This window comes from Hyaena hyaena, unplaced genomic scaffold, assembly GCF_003009895.1.
Source record: "Hyaena hyaena isolate Hyena2069 unplaced genomic scaffold, ASM300989v1 scaffold_599, whole genome shotgun sequence".
Lineage (NCBI taxonomy): Eukaryota > Metazoa > Chordata > Mammalia > Carnivora > Hyaenidae > Hyaena > Hyaena hyaena.
The window spans coordinates 575,230-594,465 of NW_024081230.1; the positions used below are offsets into that span (position 1 = coordinate 575,230).

The 19,236-nt window shown below is 40.3% G+C and overlaps 1 protein-coding gene across 1 annotated transcript in view; it reads left to right on the forward strand.

Annotated features, from left to right (window-relative positions):
* Positions 1–18,966, forward strand: part of LOC120248607 (protein only RNase P catalytic subunit) — a 151,371-nt gene extending 132,405 nt beyond the window's left edge. Inside the window, exons 6-8 of the mRNA XM_039257008.1 lie at positions 13,883–14,031; positions 16,701–16,896; positions 18,668–18,966. Coding sequence (XP_039112939.1) covers positions 13,883–14,031; positions 16,701–16,896; positions 18,668–18,799 — 477 coding nt within the window. The 3' untranslated portion in view covers positions 18,800–18,966. The remainder of the gene's footprint in view (positions 1–13,882; positions 14,032–16,700; positions 16,897–18,667) is intronic.
* The last annotated feature ends 270 nt before the right edge of the window (positions 18,967–19,236 follow it).

Below are 19,236 nucleotides of genomic sequence, written 5' to 3' on the forward strand. Positions count from 1 at the left end.
GATGCCTTGCTCCTCAAACACCCCACGTGGTTAGTTTGCACCTATAAATAGCTGCTGACCATTTTCAGAGAGAACAAGTTCTACTTTAATTAAGCTCCCCTTTTACATCAGGTCCCTTTTTTTCCCTTAATTGGTTTTCAGGAGTAGAATTCAGTGATTCATCACTTATATACAATACCCAGTGCTCATCACAAGTGCCCTCCTTTAATACCCATCACTCATCTAGCCCATCTCCCACCCACCTCCATCCGTCAACCCTCAGTTTGTTCTCTATTATTAAGAGTCTCCTGTGGTTTGTTTCCCTCTCTTCCCTCCCCCGCTCTTTCCCATATGTATATCAGATCCTTTAAACTGCCCACAGCCAAGTGCAGGAATCTGAGCTTTCCATGATTCCTGAAGAGCTGTTTTCACTTACTCATGTCACACATTAAATATTAGCATCAGAAGCTTCCAGGGAATGACACTGGGTGCCTTATCCACCGGGCTCCAACTAGCTGAATAAATTGGGGGTGCAAGGGGTCTGCTCCTAACTAAGGCTAAGGTAAGTAAACGTAACTTCTCGCCATTCCCCAAACCCCCACTGATACAGTAAAAGGAGACAGGTAGGGCTGAAGTGGAGAGGTAGGTTGAGGAAGGAAGCATATTTCACTCACATGCGGCCTCCTGGGTGGTTTCAAATTGACCCCTGGTGGTTTCAAAAAGTCATTAGAAGGGAGAGACATTGCCAGAGAGAACATACCATGAGAGCCAGATGGTTTTGAGATCCTTGCTCCAAAGATCTTTTATAGAAGTTATATGAGTTGATGTCATTTTACGTTTTTATTGATGATAACTTGATAGATAAATGTTCATAATACTGTTGAGGATAGTGGGCGGGGGAGTTGAGAGGGTGGGAGCCTACCTTATTTCACATTTTAAAAATAAAGCAATCTGAGCAAATGAATAAAATAGGAATTTAGAATTCCTGACTCAGGCCAGAACCCCCAAACCACAGATCTTATACTATAAAAATTTGGGCTGGTATCTTCAGTAGTACACAGGGAGAGCGACACTCTGACTGGTATTTTGATTATGGTTCCACCTGAAAGTGCCTTTCGACCAAATGTGGAGCGAGGGATGATCGTCACCCACACTGGCCTTCTCACTCAGCCAGGCTGCTTGCTGCCTGCTGAAAATCTCCCTGCTGTGCCAACTGCTGCTGCCTCAGGGCACTCCTGGCTTCCACTGTCTTCTGGGTTTTTATGCTGTCTGGCTTGTTCTGCGAGTCCGCAGTCAGCTCTCCCTCCTAACCTCACAGCAGCTGTATCGCCTCCGCGCCTCTGCCTTCAAGCCTCCTGTTCTACCCTCCCCACCATCGCGTCGCCAATGACTCACCTCCTGTCACACACAGAAAATAGAAGCTGTCTGGAAGAGTGACCTCACATTTCAACGTACACATCACACACACACACGTAGACCAACCACATGGTCAAGCCAATTTACTCTCTGCTCACATCCATTTCAGTGCTGGAGGTGTTCTTTCTCTCTTGCTTGTTCTCTAGATTCTCTTACCGCTTTCTCAGGAAACTTGTTCTAACAATTATCCTTTCCATGCCTTGTGTCTTCATCCTTTACCTTGCCGCTGACTTTTTCTGATCAGGACATAAATATTCTCAAGTCTTCCATTTATAAAAAACAAAATCACATACCTCCTCCCTTCAAAAGGAAGCTTCTGGAGGTTGGAAGCTTCGAAGAGGCCATAAAGTATAGTTTCTGAAATGAAAAAACACAATTGATTGTTATTTTTGGTAAGCAAAATACAGATAGGCTTGTAAGACAGAGTCTCTCTGGACAAAGCAAACTGTAACCTTATGTAGTTTGGAAACCAACTGAAACCTCACTCCTGCCCTGGTGGCATCATCAAAATGACTCCTCCACATTGCAGGCCACACTTTGGTGTCTCTGTGAGCACTGATACTCAACCTCTCCTTTCTTTAAATGCTCTTCGTAGTCTGTCGAAGAGACTTCTGTGTCCTGGTTTTTCTTTCTCTCTGACCATCCCTCAGTTTACGTTAAGTTCTTTTCTTATCACTCTAGCTTTCGAAAAATAGTATTCCTCATGTTTCATCCTCAGCTTTATTCCTTTCTCTGTCTGTATCCTTCCTGTTAAACTTCATCTACTCCACGATGGCTTGAAATCGTTATCTCCAGCCCAGAGCCCTCTGCTGGATAGTAGAGTCACATAACTGGCTGCCCACTGGATATCTCCCACTTGGGGATAGGATCAGCTTTTCTTCTCATAGAGCCTGTCTTGGTACTAACATTTGTCTAGTTGCCCTGATCTTCCTTGGTTTATCCCTCTTCTCCTTTCCCACAGGCAGTCAGTGACTAAATCTGATCAGTTCTTCTCCACTAGCTCTACTAACTCAGAGGGCTCCCTTCTCTCCATCTTTACTGCCAGTGCCTCAGTTCTCATTGAATTACTTGAATTACTTGAATTACTGCAGAAACCCCCCTACTAGATCTCCTAGTCTATCTAGCCTTCCCGAAGTTCACAGTTTTGACCTCTCTAAATTGGTAGTCATACCATTCTCCGGTTTTAAATCCTGTTTCCCACCCCCACACCTCCCATCGCTTTCAGGTGGGAAAAGATTCCTTAGCACAGCTTCCAAAGACCTTTGTGATCTGACTTCTGCATTCCTTTCCAGCCTTATTTCTGGCATTCCTCAGGTCGTCCCACACCTTTGCTTGAAACACATTGGACAGCTTGCAGTTCCTCGAATTCAGTGTACTAATAAAGAGGTTCCACCTTCAACATGCTCCTCCTTGTCCTTGGAAACTCCCATTCCTTGCCTGGATATTTCATCTCAAACCTCAGTGGTTGTTGCTTCCTCTGTGGAAACGTCCCTGACCGCCCTCCCTACCCTCAGTGTGATTTAAGTGCCCATCCTTTGTGCTCCCTCTTAGATTTATTAAATTCTGTCCGAATCATTTGACTGTAAACTCCTAGAGGTTAGGGATAACCGTATCTTTTTATCTATATCGCCAGTGTCCCCTGCTTATTGACTGACAGAGAAGTTCTCATTAATGTTCTATTGAAGAAACAGGAGTTTTTACTTTATCAGGGCCACGGTTTTAAATACACACACACACATGCACAAACACAGACGTAAGTAGACACCAAAAAAACCCTTGAACCTGATTGTCTTTAGATCCAGCTAATTTATAAGAAAAACAGAGGACTGGAGAGTATGTTACATGATACCACAGGGATGCAGTCAGCAAAATCTAAGTGCGGGAAATTCTGTAAGACAATTTTCTTGCAAAGACATTTGCAAGTAATTAATTTGCAATTATTTCTTTAATTGCAATCAAGCAATTACAATCTATGGAGCCTTTTTAGATCCTCCCTTTTTTTTGGAAAAATGTAAAAACAATCATGAATCAGAAATATGAACGGTGTATATTTGATCTTAAGAAATTATTGTTAATTTTTTAGATGATAATGGTATTATGTGCTTATTTTTCAAAAACAGTCCTTATGTTTAGAAGTATATTCTGACATATTTACGGATGAAGTGATATGATGTCTGGGATTTGTTTCAAAATAATCTGAATGGGAGAATAATCTGGGTGGGGATATAGATGAAATTGGATTGGCCATTAAGCTGGTAGTTATTGAAACTGGTGACAGGCACACAGCAGTGTGATTATGATACTTTGCCGACTTTTGTTTATATTCTTAGATTTCTATAATAAAACTTTCATTGTGGCAAAACATACATAACGTTTATTTTAACCATTTTTAATTTAAATTCAGTTAGTTAATGGGGCACCTCGGTTGCTCAGTCTTTTAAGCATCTGACTTCGACTGAGATCATGATCTCGCTGTTAGTGAGTTCGAGCCCTGCATCAGGCTCTGTGCTGACAGCTCAGAGCCCGGAGCCTGCTTCAGATTCTGTGTCTCCCTCTCTTTCTGCCCCTCCCCAGCTCGCACTCCATCTCTCTCTCTCAAAAATAATCAAACATTAAAAAAAAAATTTTAAATAAATAAATTCCAATTAGTTAACATTTAGTATAATATTAGTTTCAGGAGTAGAGTTTAATGATTTCATCCTGTACGTATAACACCCTATTTTAACCATTTTTTTAAGTGTACAGTTCGGTGGCATTAAGTACTTCACATTGTTGTCCCACCATCGTCACCATTCATCTCTGGAATTTTTTCATCTTCCCAAACTGAAACTCTGTACCCATTAAACAATAACTCCTTATTTCCCCACCCCTACCCCTTGCAACCGGTATATTTTCTGTCTATGAATTTGACTACTCTAGGAATGTCACATAAGTGGAATCATAAAATATTTGTTCTTTTGTGTCTGGCTTAATGTCTTCAGTTAACGTAAGGTTAACATAATATCTTCTAGGTTTATCCATGTTGTAGCATGTATCAGAGTTTTATTCCTTCTTAAAGCTGAATAATATTCCTTTGTGTGTATATACATGTTTTGTTTATCTGTCCATCTGTTGATGGTCATTTGAGTTATTTCCAAAACTTTCCAGAAGGTATCTGATAATGACTATTCTCATATATAAGGTATACTGATTATAGCTATCTTGCTGAACAACTGGCATAAAACTAATTTCTGTAGACATCAGATCCCAAAGGCTTAAGTTTTTGAAGATCTACAGTCCACACAACCCAGGAAGTGCAAGAGACCGTCGGAGGTGGGGTAAAAGATTCAGAATAGGAAAAGGAAATTACACTTGCAGTTTAGGATTACTCAGAAAAGCTCTTACTCTTACTGGCCTCTACCACCTCCCAGGCAGCTTTTCTACTTCCTGAATATCCCTACACAGTTATTTCTAACAGATGTAGCCCTGCCAAATGTATTTTTACCCTAAGCTCAGGAACTACCCTCAGCAATTTTATACCAAAAATAAGTGTCACTTACAAGTTAAAAAAAATTTTTTTTATCTCTTCCTGCAGGAGATAAACCAAATTAGAATGGAAGCCCAACCAGAAAATGTTTGCATCAAATATTCGCCTGAAATTTATTCTTCCTCTTCTGGGTTTTGAAGAATTATCCTTTAGACATCCTAAGGAGCAATGGATTGGGGGTGGGGGGTGGGATGAGATCCAATCTCTGGTTAACCCTTGAGATACACAGAGAAATTCTAGAATCACTTTGGAATTTTGGATGCTCTCTAGAAAGAGCCACACTATTTATTTTGTTCTGCTATGTGGCTCAGATTCTAGATTCTTAGACAAACCCAAACCAATCCCTTACCATCTCATTCATGGTTTTCCGGAATAGAACAGTCCAGAGTAGATTGTGGCTTCTCTGGTAATGACTGTCCTGAGTGTAAGACAACCCTTCCTTATCTTTCTCATCTAAACATATTTCCTGCTTATAGTCTCAGGAGAGGATTGCCTTTTATATCTTATATTGACCATCCAGGATGCATTGGATATTTGTCACATACCCCTTTGTTCTTAGAAGCCCCAATTTGTTTTGGTTTAGAGGTTTTGTTTTGGTTTGGTTTTTTTATTTTGAGACAATTGAAGATTCATATGCAGATGTAAGAAATAGTGCACAGAAATCCCGTGTATCTTTTACCCACTTTCCTCCAATGGTAGCATCTTGCCAAACTATATTATCACAACCAGGATATTGACCTTGATAGAGTCAAGATAGAGAACATTTCCATTACCGTAAGGATCACTCCTGATTCCTTCTTATAACCATACCTACTTCCCTCCTGACCTTACCTCTTTAGCCCTCAGTTGCCAGCAATCTGTTCTCAGTTTTTATAATTTTCTCATTGCAGACATGTTACATAAATAGAATCACACAGAACATAACCTTTTGTGTTTGGCTTTTTTCACTCAAATAATTCTGTGGAAATCAATCCAGGTTGTCAATAGTTTATTCCTTTTTATTGTTGTTTAGTATTCCATTATCTAGATGCACCAGTTTAACTGTTCACCTACTGAAGGACATCTGGATTGTTTCCAGATTTTGGCTATTACAAATAAACCTAAGTACTTAAACAGATGTGTACAAGTTTTTACGTGAACATAAGTCTTCATTTTTATGGCATAAATGCCCAGAAGTACAATAACTTGGTCATGTGGTAATTGCATGTTTAGTTTTACAAGAAACTGTAGATAGAGTGGTTGTACCATTTAAAATTTCCACCAGCAATATGTGAGTGATTCAGTTTCTCCATATCCTCACCAGCGTTTGATGTTACTGCTATTTTTTATTTAGCCATTCTGATAGGTATGTAATGATACCTTATTGGGTTATAATTTGCATTTCCCTAATGGCTAATAATTTTGGGTATCTTTTCATGGGCTTGTTTATCATCTGTATGTCTTCTTTGGTAAAAGGTCTTCATGTTTGTTTTGTTTTGAAGTAAACTTTACCCCCAACATGGGGCTCAAACTCACAATCCCATGATCAAGAGTCCCATGCTGTATCAACTGAGCCAGCCAGGCACTCCACAAGGTCTTTGTTCATGTTTTGTTTGGATTGTTTGCTTTTTTTAAACTGTTGAGTTTTGAAGTTCTTTATATGTTCTAGGTACCACTTCTTTGTTGAATATGTGGATTTGCAAGTATTTTCTCCGAGTCTGTAACTTGTCTTTTCATCTTTTTTTTTTTTTTTTTAAGAGAATATTAAATCGTTTATTGATTACACATGATAATGGATGATACACAAGCTTTAATCCCATCTATAATTTTATCTGATACCATGATTCAATTTAGATATATTGCATAGGATGTGCCAACAATCATATTAATAACCAAATAAACTCCAGGACTTTGCTTGGGTGACCCTTTTAACGGTGAACTCCAGGTCACAACACATTAACTGTCAGTTCAACCACACCAATGTTTGTGGAGACAATGGATTCTGTGCCCAAGCAGGTTGCAAATAAAATTTCAAATGGAACCTGGCATCACCCTGAAGGAATTCTAACTTCACACTGTTGGGGTAGTTTACCAAGATGGCTTCAGAGTAGACTAACTTTACACAGCACATTTAAAAAAAGACACATTTATTCAGCGTCATGATCAGACTATTACATTTAGCAATCAACAGCATGGGTGCAAAAAAAAAAAATCTACATTAAAACCCTTTGTTGGAATGCTTTACACTTTCCACAGAACAGAAACTAAAATAACCTGTTATACAATTAGTCACAAATACAGTCCTCGAGTTTTTTGCCCATACACATGAGTATTGTCTAAAACATGTCTTCTTTGTAGCAGCTAGGCCCTGCCACCACTGTGCTTGGCTGAGTTCACAAATCTGTTGTAACCTGTAGCTTCCCTGTCACTTCTCTGGCTCTCCTCTCCTGCTAAGCTTTGTTTCCTGGCAGTAATTAAAACCTTCTGCCACTGCCATAGCTACTGCTGCTGCTGGAACCGCCATAGCCACCTTGGTTTCGTGGTTTGGCAAAGTATTGGCCTCCACCACCATAGGGGCCAGAGCTTCTGCCTCCAAAATTTCCTCCTTTCATGGGTCCAAAATTTGAAGACTGATTGTTGTAATTGCCAAAATCATTATAGCTTCCACCACCTCCAAAGTTGCTTCCATCATTACCAAATCCGTTATAGCCATCCCCACTGCCACCATATCCACCACCACCTCGACTGCCACCAAAGCCACCACGCCCACTGAAGTTTCCTCCACGACCAAAGTTGTCATTCCCACCAAAACCACCTCCACGACCACCACCGAAGTTTCCAGAACCACTTCGACCTCTTTGGCTGGAGGAAGCACTAGCCATCTCTTGTTTAGACAGAGCCTTCCTTACTTCACAGTTGTGGCCGTTCACAGTATGGTATTTTTGAATAACAATCTTGTCTACAGAGTCATGGTCATCAAATGTTACAAAAGCAAAGCCTCTCTTTTTGCCACTGCCTCGGTCAGTCATGATTTCGATCACTTCAATTTTCCCATACTGTTCAAAATAATCTCTTAGATGATGTTCTTCAGTGTCTTCTTTAATGCCACCAACAAAAATCTTTTTCACAGTTAGGTGGGCACCAGGTCTTTGAGAATCTTCTCTCGAGACAGCCCTCTTTGGTTCTACAACTCTTCCATCCACCTTGTGTGGCCTTGCATTCATGGCCGCATCCACCTCCTCCACAGTGGCATAGGTGACAAATCCAAAGCCTCTGGAGCGCTTGGTGTTTGGATCTCTCATTACCACACAGTCCGTAAGCGTTCCCCATTGCTCAAAATGGCTCCTCAGACTCTCATCGGTTGTTTCAAAGCTCAAACCTCCGATGAAAAGCTTCCGCAGCTGTTCAGGCTCTTTGGGAGACTCTGACTTAGACATGACGGCGGTGGGAGGGGAGACTTTATCGATGCTTACTCGGCGGCGTCCACGGGCAGAAAGCTCTTTTCATCTTTTTTAACAGGACCTTTCAGAATGCAAACAGTTTTAATTTTGATGAAGTCCAGTTTATCAATGATTCCTCTTTTTTTAATTATTTTTAAAAAATTATTCATTTATTTTGAGAGAGAGAGTGTGTGCATGAGCAAGGGAGAGGCAGAGAGAGGGGAAGAGAGAATCCAAAGCAACCTCTGTGCTGTCAGTGGAGAGCCCGATGTAGGGCTGCAAGTCACGAACCATGAGATCATGTCCTGAGCCGAAATCAAGAGTCAGATGCCTGACCAACTGAGCTACCCAGGCACCCCCAAAGATTCCTTTTAGAGACAATGTCTTAGATGTCAAGTCTAAGAACTCTGTGTAGATCTCTGGTCATGAAGATTTTTCTCCTAGATTGTTTTTCCCTACAACTTTATGTTTTATATTTAAGTCCATGATCTATTTTGATTTAATTTTTTATATAAGGTGTGAGAGGTTCATTTTTTAGTTACGGATGTCTAATTACTTCAGCACCATTTGTTGAAAAAGTTGTCTTTCCTTGGCATATTTATGTGAGTCTATTTCTGGGTCATCTATTCTGTTCTGTTGACCTATGTGCCTATCCCTCTACCAATATCACACAATGTAGATTACTTTAGCTCTGTAATAAGGATTCATTTGAGGCAGGTTGATTTTTCCCACACTTCATGATTTTCTTTTCAAACCTGTTTTGGCTATTCTTCCTTTGCCTTACGCTGTAAGTTTATAATAATCTTGTCTATATTTACAAAAATTTCTTGCTGGGATTTTGATAGGAATTGCATTAAAAAGCCATATATCAATTCGGGGAGAATTGACATCTTTACTCTCTTGAGTGTTCCAATCCACAACCATGGATGGTGTTGTTACGTTCTTCTATATACTTGATGATTTTCTGTCTGGGTCTTATCAGTTGTTCAGAGAGGAGTATTGAAATCTCCAACTATAATTATGGATTTCTCTGTTTCACCTTTGATCTATCAGCTTTGGCTTCACAGCTCTGTCGTTTGGTGCACACACATTTAGGATTGCTGTGTCTTCTTGGTGAATTGATCCTTTTATCACATAATGTCCCTCTGCATATCTGGTAATTTTCTTTGCTCTGAATTCTACTTCATTTAATATTAAGGTATCCACTCTGGCCTTCCTTTGATGAATGTTTGAATGATTTAACTTATTCCATCCTTTAACTTTCCACTAGCCTATGTTTTTATATTTAAAATGAGTTTCTTTTACATAGTATATAGTTGGGTTATGTTTATAACCCACACTGGATTAAAAAGCCTCAGTCTTTTAATTGGTGTATTAAGGGGTGCCTGGGTGGCTCAGTCAGTTAAGCGTCTGACTTCAGCTCAGGTCATGATCTCACGGTTTCGTGGGTTCGAGCCCCACTTCGGGCTCTGAGCTGACAGCCAGCTCAGAGCCTGGAGTCTGCTTCAGATTCCGTGTCTCCCTCTCTCTCTGACCCTCCCCTGTTCACTCTCTCTCTCTCTCTCTCTTTCTCAGAAATAAATAAAAACACACACATACAACATTAAAACCCTTTGTATTTTATACTCTTATTGAAATGTTAGGATTTATGCCTGTCATCTTATTTTCTGTTTTCTATCATCTCTATTTTTTTCTATTTTTCCTGCCTTCCTATCAGCTCCTTGAGCTTTTTTTATAGAATTCCATTTTTATGTATCTGTCCTTGGCTTTTTACTGTCTTTTGATTTTTAACCGATAGTGTGTTTTAGTGTAGCATTTTTAATGGCTGCTCTGGGAACTGCATACATATATGTGTGTACACACACACACACACACACACACACAATTTCACAGTCTGCTGGTGTCATCATTGTAATAAATTTTCTATCTCGCTGGATGGCCTCTTTCCTGGCCCTTGGGCTATAGAAATTAGGCCTTTCTTGGGGTCTTTTTGTCTGTACCCATTGGAGTTTCTGGGTTGCCGGCTTCTTCAGCTCTAAGTCTAGGATATATGAGTCAAAAAGAATATACAGGGAACTCACTGAGTATGCCATTCTTCATGCCCCTAGGTCCCTAGACAGTCTGCTTTTTTTCTCTCTACCTTTCACAGTCTTCTTTTTTCTAATTTCTGGGTTTTTTTTTTTTCTTTATGTGGAAAATAGGTATAAATCTCATTTTATGCTGTATTTTTTTTAAAGAGTTTATTTTTAAGCAATCTCCACACCCAGCATGGGGCTTGAACTCACAACCCTGAGATCAAGAGTTGCACATACAACCAACTGAGCCAGCCAGGTGCCCTTATACTGTATTTTATATCTTAGATGTGTTTGAAAACATTTTGATTTTTGGAAACATCAAGCTTTCAAAGTCTTTCTGTGTTTGTTTTGTAGAATGTCTGGGCTTTTTAGCTGTACTTAGTGGCAGAAATAGGGAAAAGTACATCTATTTCTGTCTTCCAGAACTAGAAATCCCTCCCAGTTTTATTTTTGATCTAATAGAATTAAGGCAATTTTTTTTTTACACTATTCTGAATATACCTATGATTCTGACCCAGCCCACTGGATCCAGCCTGGGAATTTACCCAGAGAAAGTCTGCTCATGGCTAGACTGTCATAGAGTTTCAGGCCAGTACATTTATTCTGCAAACTCAGCTTTCTTTCCTGTATCCTTTGTTTGCATCATTTCAGAAAGTTGCTGTTCATACAGACCTCTGAGCCACAAGATGGTGCCCCAGAGCAGTTCAAGCTAATCCTTTTCTGTTCTTCCCTGGGCCCCATTTTAACTTAATATTAGTAAACTCAAGGCCATTTATCTAAGCCAGGGTATAGTAATAAACTCTACAAAAAATAAAACAATAACCCAGTGGGAATTCATATGTAAATTTAAAAAATAATTGTCATTCTTAATGAATCCAGTTGCCGTTATATAATTAAGCTCACTGCAAATAATCTGTAATCTCAGCATAGTTTTAGGAAAGGAATGTTATCGGTGCCTGGGTGGCTCAGCTGGTTAAGCGTCCAACTCTTGATTTCAGCTCAGGTCATGGTCTCACAGTTTGTGAGATCAGGCCCCGCATTGGGCTCCACATTGAGCATGGGCCTGCTTGGGATGATTCTCTCTCTCACTCCCTCTCTCTGTCTCTCCCCTGCTTGCTCATGCTCACTCACTCTCTCTCTCTCACTCAAAATAAATAAGCATTTTTTAAAAAAGAAGAAGAAAGAAAGGGATGTTATAAATGCATTTTGAAGGAGATGCACTTCTCACTATCTTTTGAGGTGTTTGAATCAATGAGCCAAACTTTCTTATAGTGTAGATGTTTGCTTTTGATTACTAGCCTAATTTTTTAAATGATGGCTTATAAGATTATATAAAAGTGCATGGAATAAAACCACTGGTAAATACATGTTAATAGTCTTTGGGTGGTGAAGCATGAATGGTTTCTTCTTTGTCTTTCTTCTGGTCTATATTCTTCAAATTTTCAATAATGAGCAACTTTTATGATGGGTAAAAATAGATGTTGAGTCTATTCAGCTCATCGGGAAATGTTTAGTAACATGCGATAAATGTAGAGCCAGCATACGTATTTTCCTAGCCTTGATAGGTACTCCCTCACTAAAGGCAGGGACCATGTCTTTTCAAATTTTGTAGGCTGAGATACTTACCATGAGAAATAACTGTTGAATGACTGAAGCCACTCTTTCTAGCTTTGAAGGAAAGAATATTTTACTGGTTGTAAAGCTTTGGGTCCAGAGGCCTTACAATAGTCTTGGTATACTTTTCTGCTTGAGTGTTAGCATACATTCAGTAGGCAAATTGTGCCCATTCTGTGTCTTAATTCTAGAACTACTAATTAGAGATAAGAAAACCAGCTGGTGTTTCCTAAAATAATAGGATTAGTAATGGAGTAGGATGTAGGATATAAATCCATAGCGTTAAGCAGTAATATTAAAAATTCGGTCCTTGCTAAATTCATTCTTACATTGTTAGAGAGTCTATACATATATGTTATAGGTGCTAAAGCAATATTTGACAACTGACCAACTAAGTGAATGAAATTTTATTGATTAAAGAATTTTCATCTTTTTTTAAATGTTTATTTTTGAGAGGGGTGGGGAGGGGCAGAGAGAGAGGGAGGCACAAAATCCAAAGCAGGCTCCAGGCTCTGTCAGCATAGAGCCCAGTGTGGGTCTCGAACACACGAACTATGAGATCATGACCTGAGCAGAAGTCAGACATTTAACTGACTAAGCCACCCAGGTGCCCCAAGAATTTTGAATAATATCCCAAAAAATCTACATGGGAAGAAATTATGAGTACAGGGAAGCTAGATTAAAATTGGTGCTTTTTCCAACCAAGACTGGAAAAAAATTAATGATTTCTTCAATGACTTTCAACTTAATGATTTTCATAGGCCTAGCAATTCATATAAATAACTTTTATATTTCTGATATGGTATTATAATAACAAATTTTAATTTTTTATTAACTTTTATTTGGTAATATGCATATATAGCTGTTTAGTAAGTTGTAAATGAAAGTAATCTATGGACATCTCCTTATGAAAGATTGAATATAGGCTAGGTACAGCCTCCCCAGACACTTACCAAGGTATTAGATTTGCTAAAAATCCAGACTTTTGAGCAGAGGTCATATGCACACAAGATAGGTAGCAAGTAGAGAAAATGGGAGTCAATTCACTGAAAAGGAGACTAGAGAATAGAAATGAACAGATCTTTGAGTGGAAAAAAGGATTTCAGTGAAAGGTATCAGTCTCAGCAGAATCATGACATGGAAAAGTTGGCTGAAAAGATGCAATCTATTCCAGCCATCTACAAACTTAGGAAAAAAAGTAGAGGGGTGCCTGGGTGGCTCAGTCAGTTAAGCGTCTGACTTCACCTCAGGTCATGACCTCACCGCTCATGGGTTTGTGCCCCGCACTGGGCTCTGTGCCTGCAGCTCGCAGCCTGGAGCCTGCTTTAGATTCTATGTCTTCTTTCTCTCTGCCCCTTCCCCACTGGCACACTCTCTCTCTCTCTCTCAAAATTAATAAACCTTAAAAATTCTTTTAAAAAAAAGAAAAGAAAAAAAGTAGAACCCTTTATTCAAGTGAAACCTTATGCAGAATAGGTGTGTATAAATGTACAAAAGCTGAGCTGTTTTGGTTGAAACAGAGTCAGGAGTACAGGAGCTAAAGTCCATCCTTATTGAACCTCCCTGGCTCTATCCCAGTGGACTCTGTGAAACACACTTTAAAAACAACTCATCTTGTCTATGCTTAGAAAACACCCCTGACCAATAGGCTACATTTGTAATAAAGAAGCATTTGCTTCAGGCTTACAAAGATGGAGAATTGTTTTAAGGAATGTTTTCTCAGGAATTGTTTTAAGGAGTGTTTCACCGTTGAGACTACCAGGTGGCAGAATCACTTCACTTACTTGACATTCTTCCCTTGGCCTTTCTGGGGACTGGCTTTGTGGGTTTTTTTTTTTTTTTTTTTTTTTTAGCTCTTAGATGTGGTCTCTCAACTAGCCAAGCAGAATCTGCAGCTGCTGGTCCTGGGCCGAAAGCACATGCTAACACAGTACTCCAGGTGGAGAAAGGATGAGATGAAAAAGGTGCAGAAGCAAGCGAGCTGCTTCTTTGCTGACAACATGTAAGTACTGAAGGCACTAGATGAATTACACTAGGCTCCCATCCTCTACTTGTTAGTTACCTAGTGTCCCCATTTAAAGTGCATGGTCTGAATGTATATATGTACGTATACTCAGCCTCATTCCGAAAGAAGATTTGACGGGGCGCCTGGGTGGCTCAGTTGGTTGAGCGTCCGACTTTGGCCCAGGTCATGATCTCATGGTTCTGTGCTGACTTCCAGCTCAGAGCCTGGAGCCTGTTTCAGATCTGTGTCTCCCTCTCTTGCTGACCCTCCCCTGCTCACGCTGTCTCTCTCTGTCTCTCAGAAATAAATAAAACATTTTAAAAAAAGATTTGACAAAAATCTTACAGAAATCTACTTTCTACAGCGGGATACAATTTAAATAGATGAGGAAATCAGGATAAAGGAAAAATGGGAGGGAAATAAAGTCAGAATGCATGGCATAAGGTCATACATAGATGATTTAACAAACATTGTATGAATATGAGCACCTTCTGTGTTCTTGGAAAACAGCAGTTGTTCACCAAGCCCCAGCCTTCTTGGGACTTAAACAGGTAAACAAATAAAAAGGTCCTGTAATTCCAGGCAGTAATCAATACTAGTGACAATAAAGCAGAGTAAATAGATTTAAAAAGTTTAGATAGGGGGTAGGTCAGAGGGTAGTGGATGGGGTGATCAGCAATAGCCTTTAGGAGGAGGCAAAACCAGAGGGAAGGAGTCATTTGAGAAAATGGGGGAGGGGGGATAGAAGAACATATCAAGCAGAGGGACAGCTGCTGTTCAGAAAGCCCTGAAGCAGGCATGTGTTTGACATGTTTGAAGAAAGCGATCAAACCAGTGTAGATGAGCAAGAAGAAAAAGTGGGAGGTTCTGGGGTCAGAGAGAAGGAAAGGACCACAGTACAGAAGACCTGGTGGGCTCTGGTAGGCAAGCAAGGAGCCGGGAATTTATTCTAAATATAAAGGGAGTGTTGCAGAAATGCTGAGGCATAGGAGCACATGTACCCCAATGTTCATAGCAGCACTCTCCACAATAGCTAAAACATGGAAAGAGCCTAAGTGTCCATCAACAGACGAATGGATCAAGAAGATGTGGTTTATCTATACCATGGAATACTACATGGCAATGAGAAACAATGAAATCTGGCCACGTGTAGCAACATGGATGGACCTTGAGGGTGTTATGCTGAGCGAAATAAGTCAGGCAGAAAAGGACAAATATCATATGTTTGCACGTATAGGAGGATTAGGAGGAACTTGACGGAGGAACAAGGGGGAGAAGAAGGGCGGAAATGGTGGGGGAAAGGGAGAGAGGCAAACCATGAGAGACTCTTGAATGCTGACAAAAACTGAAGACTGATGGATGTGGGGGGGAGGGGGGATGGGCATGGAGGAGGGCACTTGTGGGGATGAGCACTGAGTGTTATGTGGAAACTAATTTGACAATAAACTATTTGTAGAAAAAAAAAGTGTATATGTAAGTTTCATATATGAAAGTGTACATGTATATGTATACGCCATCATCGTCACTGTTATTTTTCTTAGGTGGAGGAACTGGATAAATGTAGTATTACAGCCAAGAAGCCTGTTGGAAATTGGTCTCATGCTTGGTTTGGGACTTGTATTTATTGTGTCCGTTAAAGTCCCAAACCCAGTTGTAAAGATTGATTGTGGCTTTGGATTTGAATATTTAAGTTTTTAACATTAATTCTATTTTCCACTAATGTACCAAAGAAGCCTTTTCAAAGAGATACCATAAGAGAATAATATCGTAACTCTCCATGTAACTGTCACCCAGCTCCAACAGGTACCATCATTTTTCTGATCTTGTTGCATATAACCCCCTACATTTTTTCTAGTTTTCTTTTCCTCTCTCTTTTTTCCTGGAGATTTTTTAAGGCAGATAGATTCTAGTCATTTATCATTTCATTTGAAATAGGTGAGTATAAAATAAACTGTAAATGGTCCTACTTTGGGTCATTTGTATCAAGGCATACGACATACCACATGCCACAGTCCGAATTTCCTAAGCAAGGCAGCTACTGGGCTGTTTTTACAGCACACACACTATAGTGATAAGTGCTTGAGTGGAGGGTCCCTTGGAAATTCTGAGTCACTGGCTCATCTCACAGGCAGGAGACGCCTTCGAGTGGCAATCTGGGTGACTACCCAGAAGGTGCTTTGAGATGCCAATTTTAGCTTTGAGGGCAGCCCATTATTTTTGGTAGCTTGCCAGGAAGTGTCATCCTGCCCTATTAATATTGTGAACATTCCTCGAATTTAAGTGAGGAAAAGTCAGGGGAAGGGTGTGCTCTGCGGTGGCATAAGGCAGATAGGAACAACACACTGGGCACACAGAGAACGAAGTCTTGAATGGGAAGAGAAAGTCATTGTTAGCATTCTTCATTTTAGTGGGAGAGCCCACTACAGTGGCCTAAGTTAAGCATTTGCATTCCCTTCCACTTAGCTTTCCAACATGTGTTCTAGAGAATGCTGTCTACTAGCAGAGGACTTGCAGGTAGTTTATGAGCATCACTGAGATCGTGTCCATTAAGCATGCAAAGCACCTCTGAGAAAAGTAGAGTAAAAAGTAAAAAGCTTAGTGAAGAATGCCATCCTTAGCCTCCTTGCGGCTGTGCTTGATTGTACTCTTTCTTCTGCCTGCCTCAGCTCGGCGGATGACCCCTTCCTTCTGTATGCCACGCTGCACTCGGGGAACCATTGCAAGTTTATCACCAAAGATCTGATGCGGGACCACAAGGCCTGTCTACCTGATGCCAAGACCCAGCGCCTCTTCTTTAAGTGGCAGCAAGGCCATCAGCTAGCAATTATTAATAAGTTTCCAGGATCAAAAATAACCTTTCAGGTATGTTATTCATTCTCTACATAATGTCAGCAGAGTCAAGTACAGTATACAGTCGCCTATATAGTAAGGATGTGGCATAGTCCAAGAATGTTGCACCTAGTTGAATGTTCTAAACGCTTTATTTTTGTCAGCTATAGTTTGGTATTTGGGATTAGCCAGCTCCTGGACACAGAAAGTCTGCCAGAGCAAAAGTTTTCATAGACCAGCCCCACATTAATTGACGTAAGGAAAACATCTGAGGTGTCATCAATTGTGACTTCAATTATGTCATCGATTATAACCCATCATGCATGTTTTTTTATTTTCCTATATATTTGCAGTAGCTGAAAATTGCCTATCCCTTATGGTTCGTCATACTTCTGCTAAGTAACTCCTTTTTCCTGTTAGTCCACTTCTGTCGTATGGCCTCAGCTGAGTTCTCCTTTGGCTTTAGTTCAGATCCCTGCAAATACGAGGAATGTCTCTTGTGTGTAAGCAAAGGGAGGAAATCCAAAGGCGAGCTATTATAGAAAAATACACTAGCCAGTGGTCTAGTGGTCAAAAAATATACAAAACAACAGATCTATAGGAAAAATCAAGACTATGGAAAGCTATTCAAGACAACTGACTTGGTTTCCTCAACAACAAAAAATTACCAAAAAAAACATGAAAAGTAAAGCCCTAATTAAAATTAACAGATAATTCAGTCACGATGTAATAACCTAATTTCAATTCCTAATCAAAGAAATCAACTGTAAATATATGTCCACCCATTTAATAATTGGGGAAATGTAAATAGTAGCTATCTGATGATAAGGAATTATTAACTCTGAAGTGTAATAATATATTGATCTTATATTTACAAAATAGATCCTTACCTTTTAAAGGTACATATTGAGGGGTATCTGGTTGGCTCAATCGGTTAAGCATCCAGCTCTCAATTTCGGCTCAGGTCCTGATCCCAAAGTCCTGGGGTCAAGCCCCACATCAGGCTCTACACTGAGCATGGAGTCTGCTTAAGATCTTTGTCCCTCTCCCTCTCCCCCTCCCCCCACTTGCTCTCTTTCTCTCTCTCAAATAAAAATAAAATAAAAATAAAGGTACATACTGAGTATTACAGAAGAAGGGATATAATAGCTGAGATTTGCTTCACAATAATCTTGGGGGGTGGTATGGATGAAATAAAATTAGGCACGAGTAGATAGTGGCTGTTGCTGAGTGGTGCGTACATGGGAGTTCATTATACCACTTCTCTGCTTTTGTATACATGAAATTTTTCTCTCACGTCCAAAACTGATAAAGGCAAGAAAAGGAATATTGTATCCTATAAATGTGATGCTCCTATAGAGAGTCTTTAGTCTTAAGAATGAACCCCCCCCCTAAAAAAAGAAACCCCTAGGGTTCATCTTCACAGAGCTAGCTGCTCTTTGAAAATCCATTGAGGGGCGCCTGGGTGGCTCAGTCAGTTAAGCGTACAGCTTCAGCTCAGGTCACGATCTCGTGGTTCGTTGGTTCAAGCCCTGCGTCAGGCTCTGTGCCGACAGCTCAGAGCCTGGAATCTGTTTCAGATTCTGTGTCTCCCTCTCTCTCTGCCCCTCCCCTGCTCACACTCTGTCTCTTTCTGTCTCAAAAATAAACATAAAACATTAAAAAAGTTTTTTTCTTAAAAAGAGGAAAATCCATTGAGAGAATACACCTGAAGCAAACCGAGAAGTTGTCAGAAGAGAAGGGAAATGAACAGGTTACCCCTCAGTGCTGTTCTCAGTGTTTGGCTCCGTTTTTAATTCCACAGCACATCCCCAGTTATGACACAGTCGTGCAAACAACTGGGGACTCGTGGCACATACCGTATGATGAAGACTTTGTGGAAAGATACTCCTATGAAGTGCCAACCAAATGGCTTTGCCTTCACCGAAAGACATAAAGACTGCACCCCATGAAGAACTTGGGTTCGGGTGCCCTTCTGGTTGGCATCAGAGCTCTTCAGTCAATGCTTTTTTACAGCATTGCTCCTGTGTGATCCACTCTGTCCTGTTTGGTCTGGTTGGTTTGCATGTCAACAAATTGAGGGTTTTTTTTTTAATTAAATAAAATATAATATCTTTTCATAAGCAGTTGTATTTGTATTTCTTTTCAGCAGCCATTTGTTTTCGGAGACTTTGTCCAGGGTTGGGGGAGTCAGGGCAGAGTGAAAGCTGTGTTTCTCCTGTCGGGCCAGCTAGTTCACTGACTTGGGCAACAGGTGCTTCTGATACCCATTTTGCTTCTCCCAACCTCACCTTCCAAGTCCACCAATAGCAGAGCCAGTGCGTTTAGGCCTCATGTTGCTTCTAAAGCCCTTTTCCCATTTCTGGCATGATC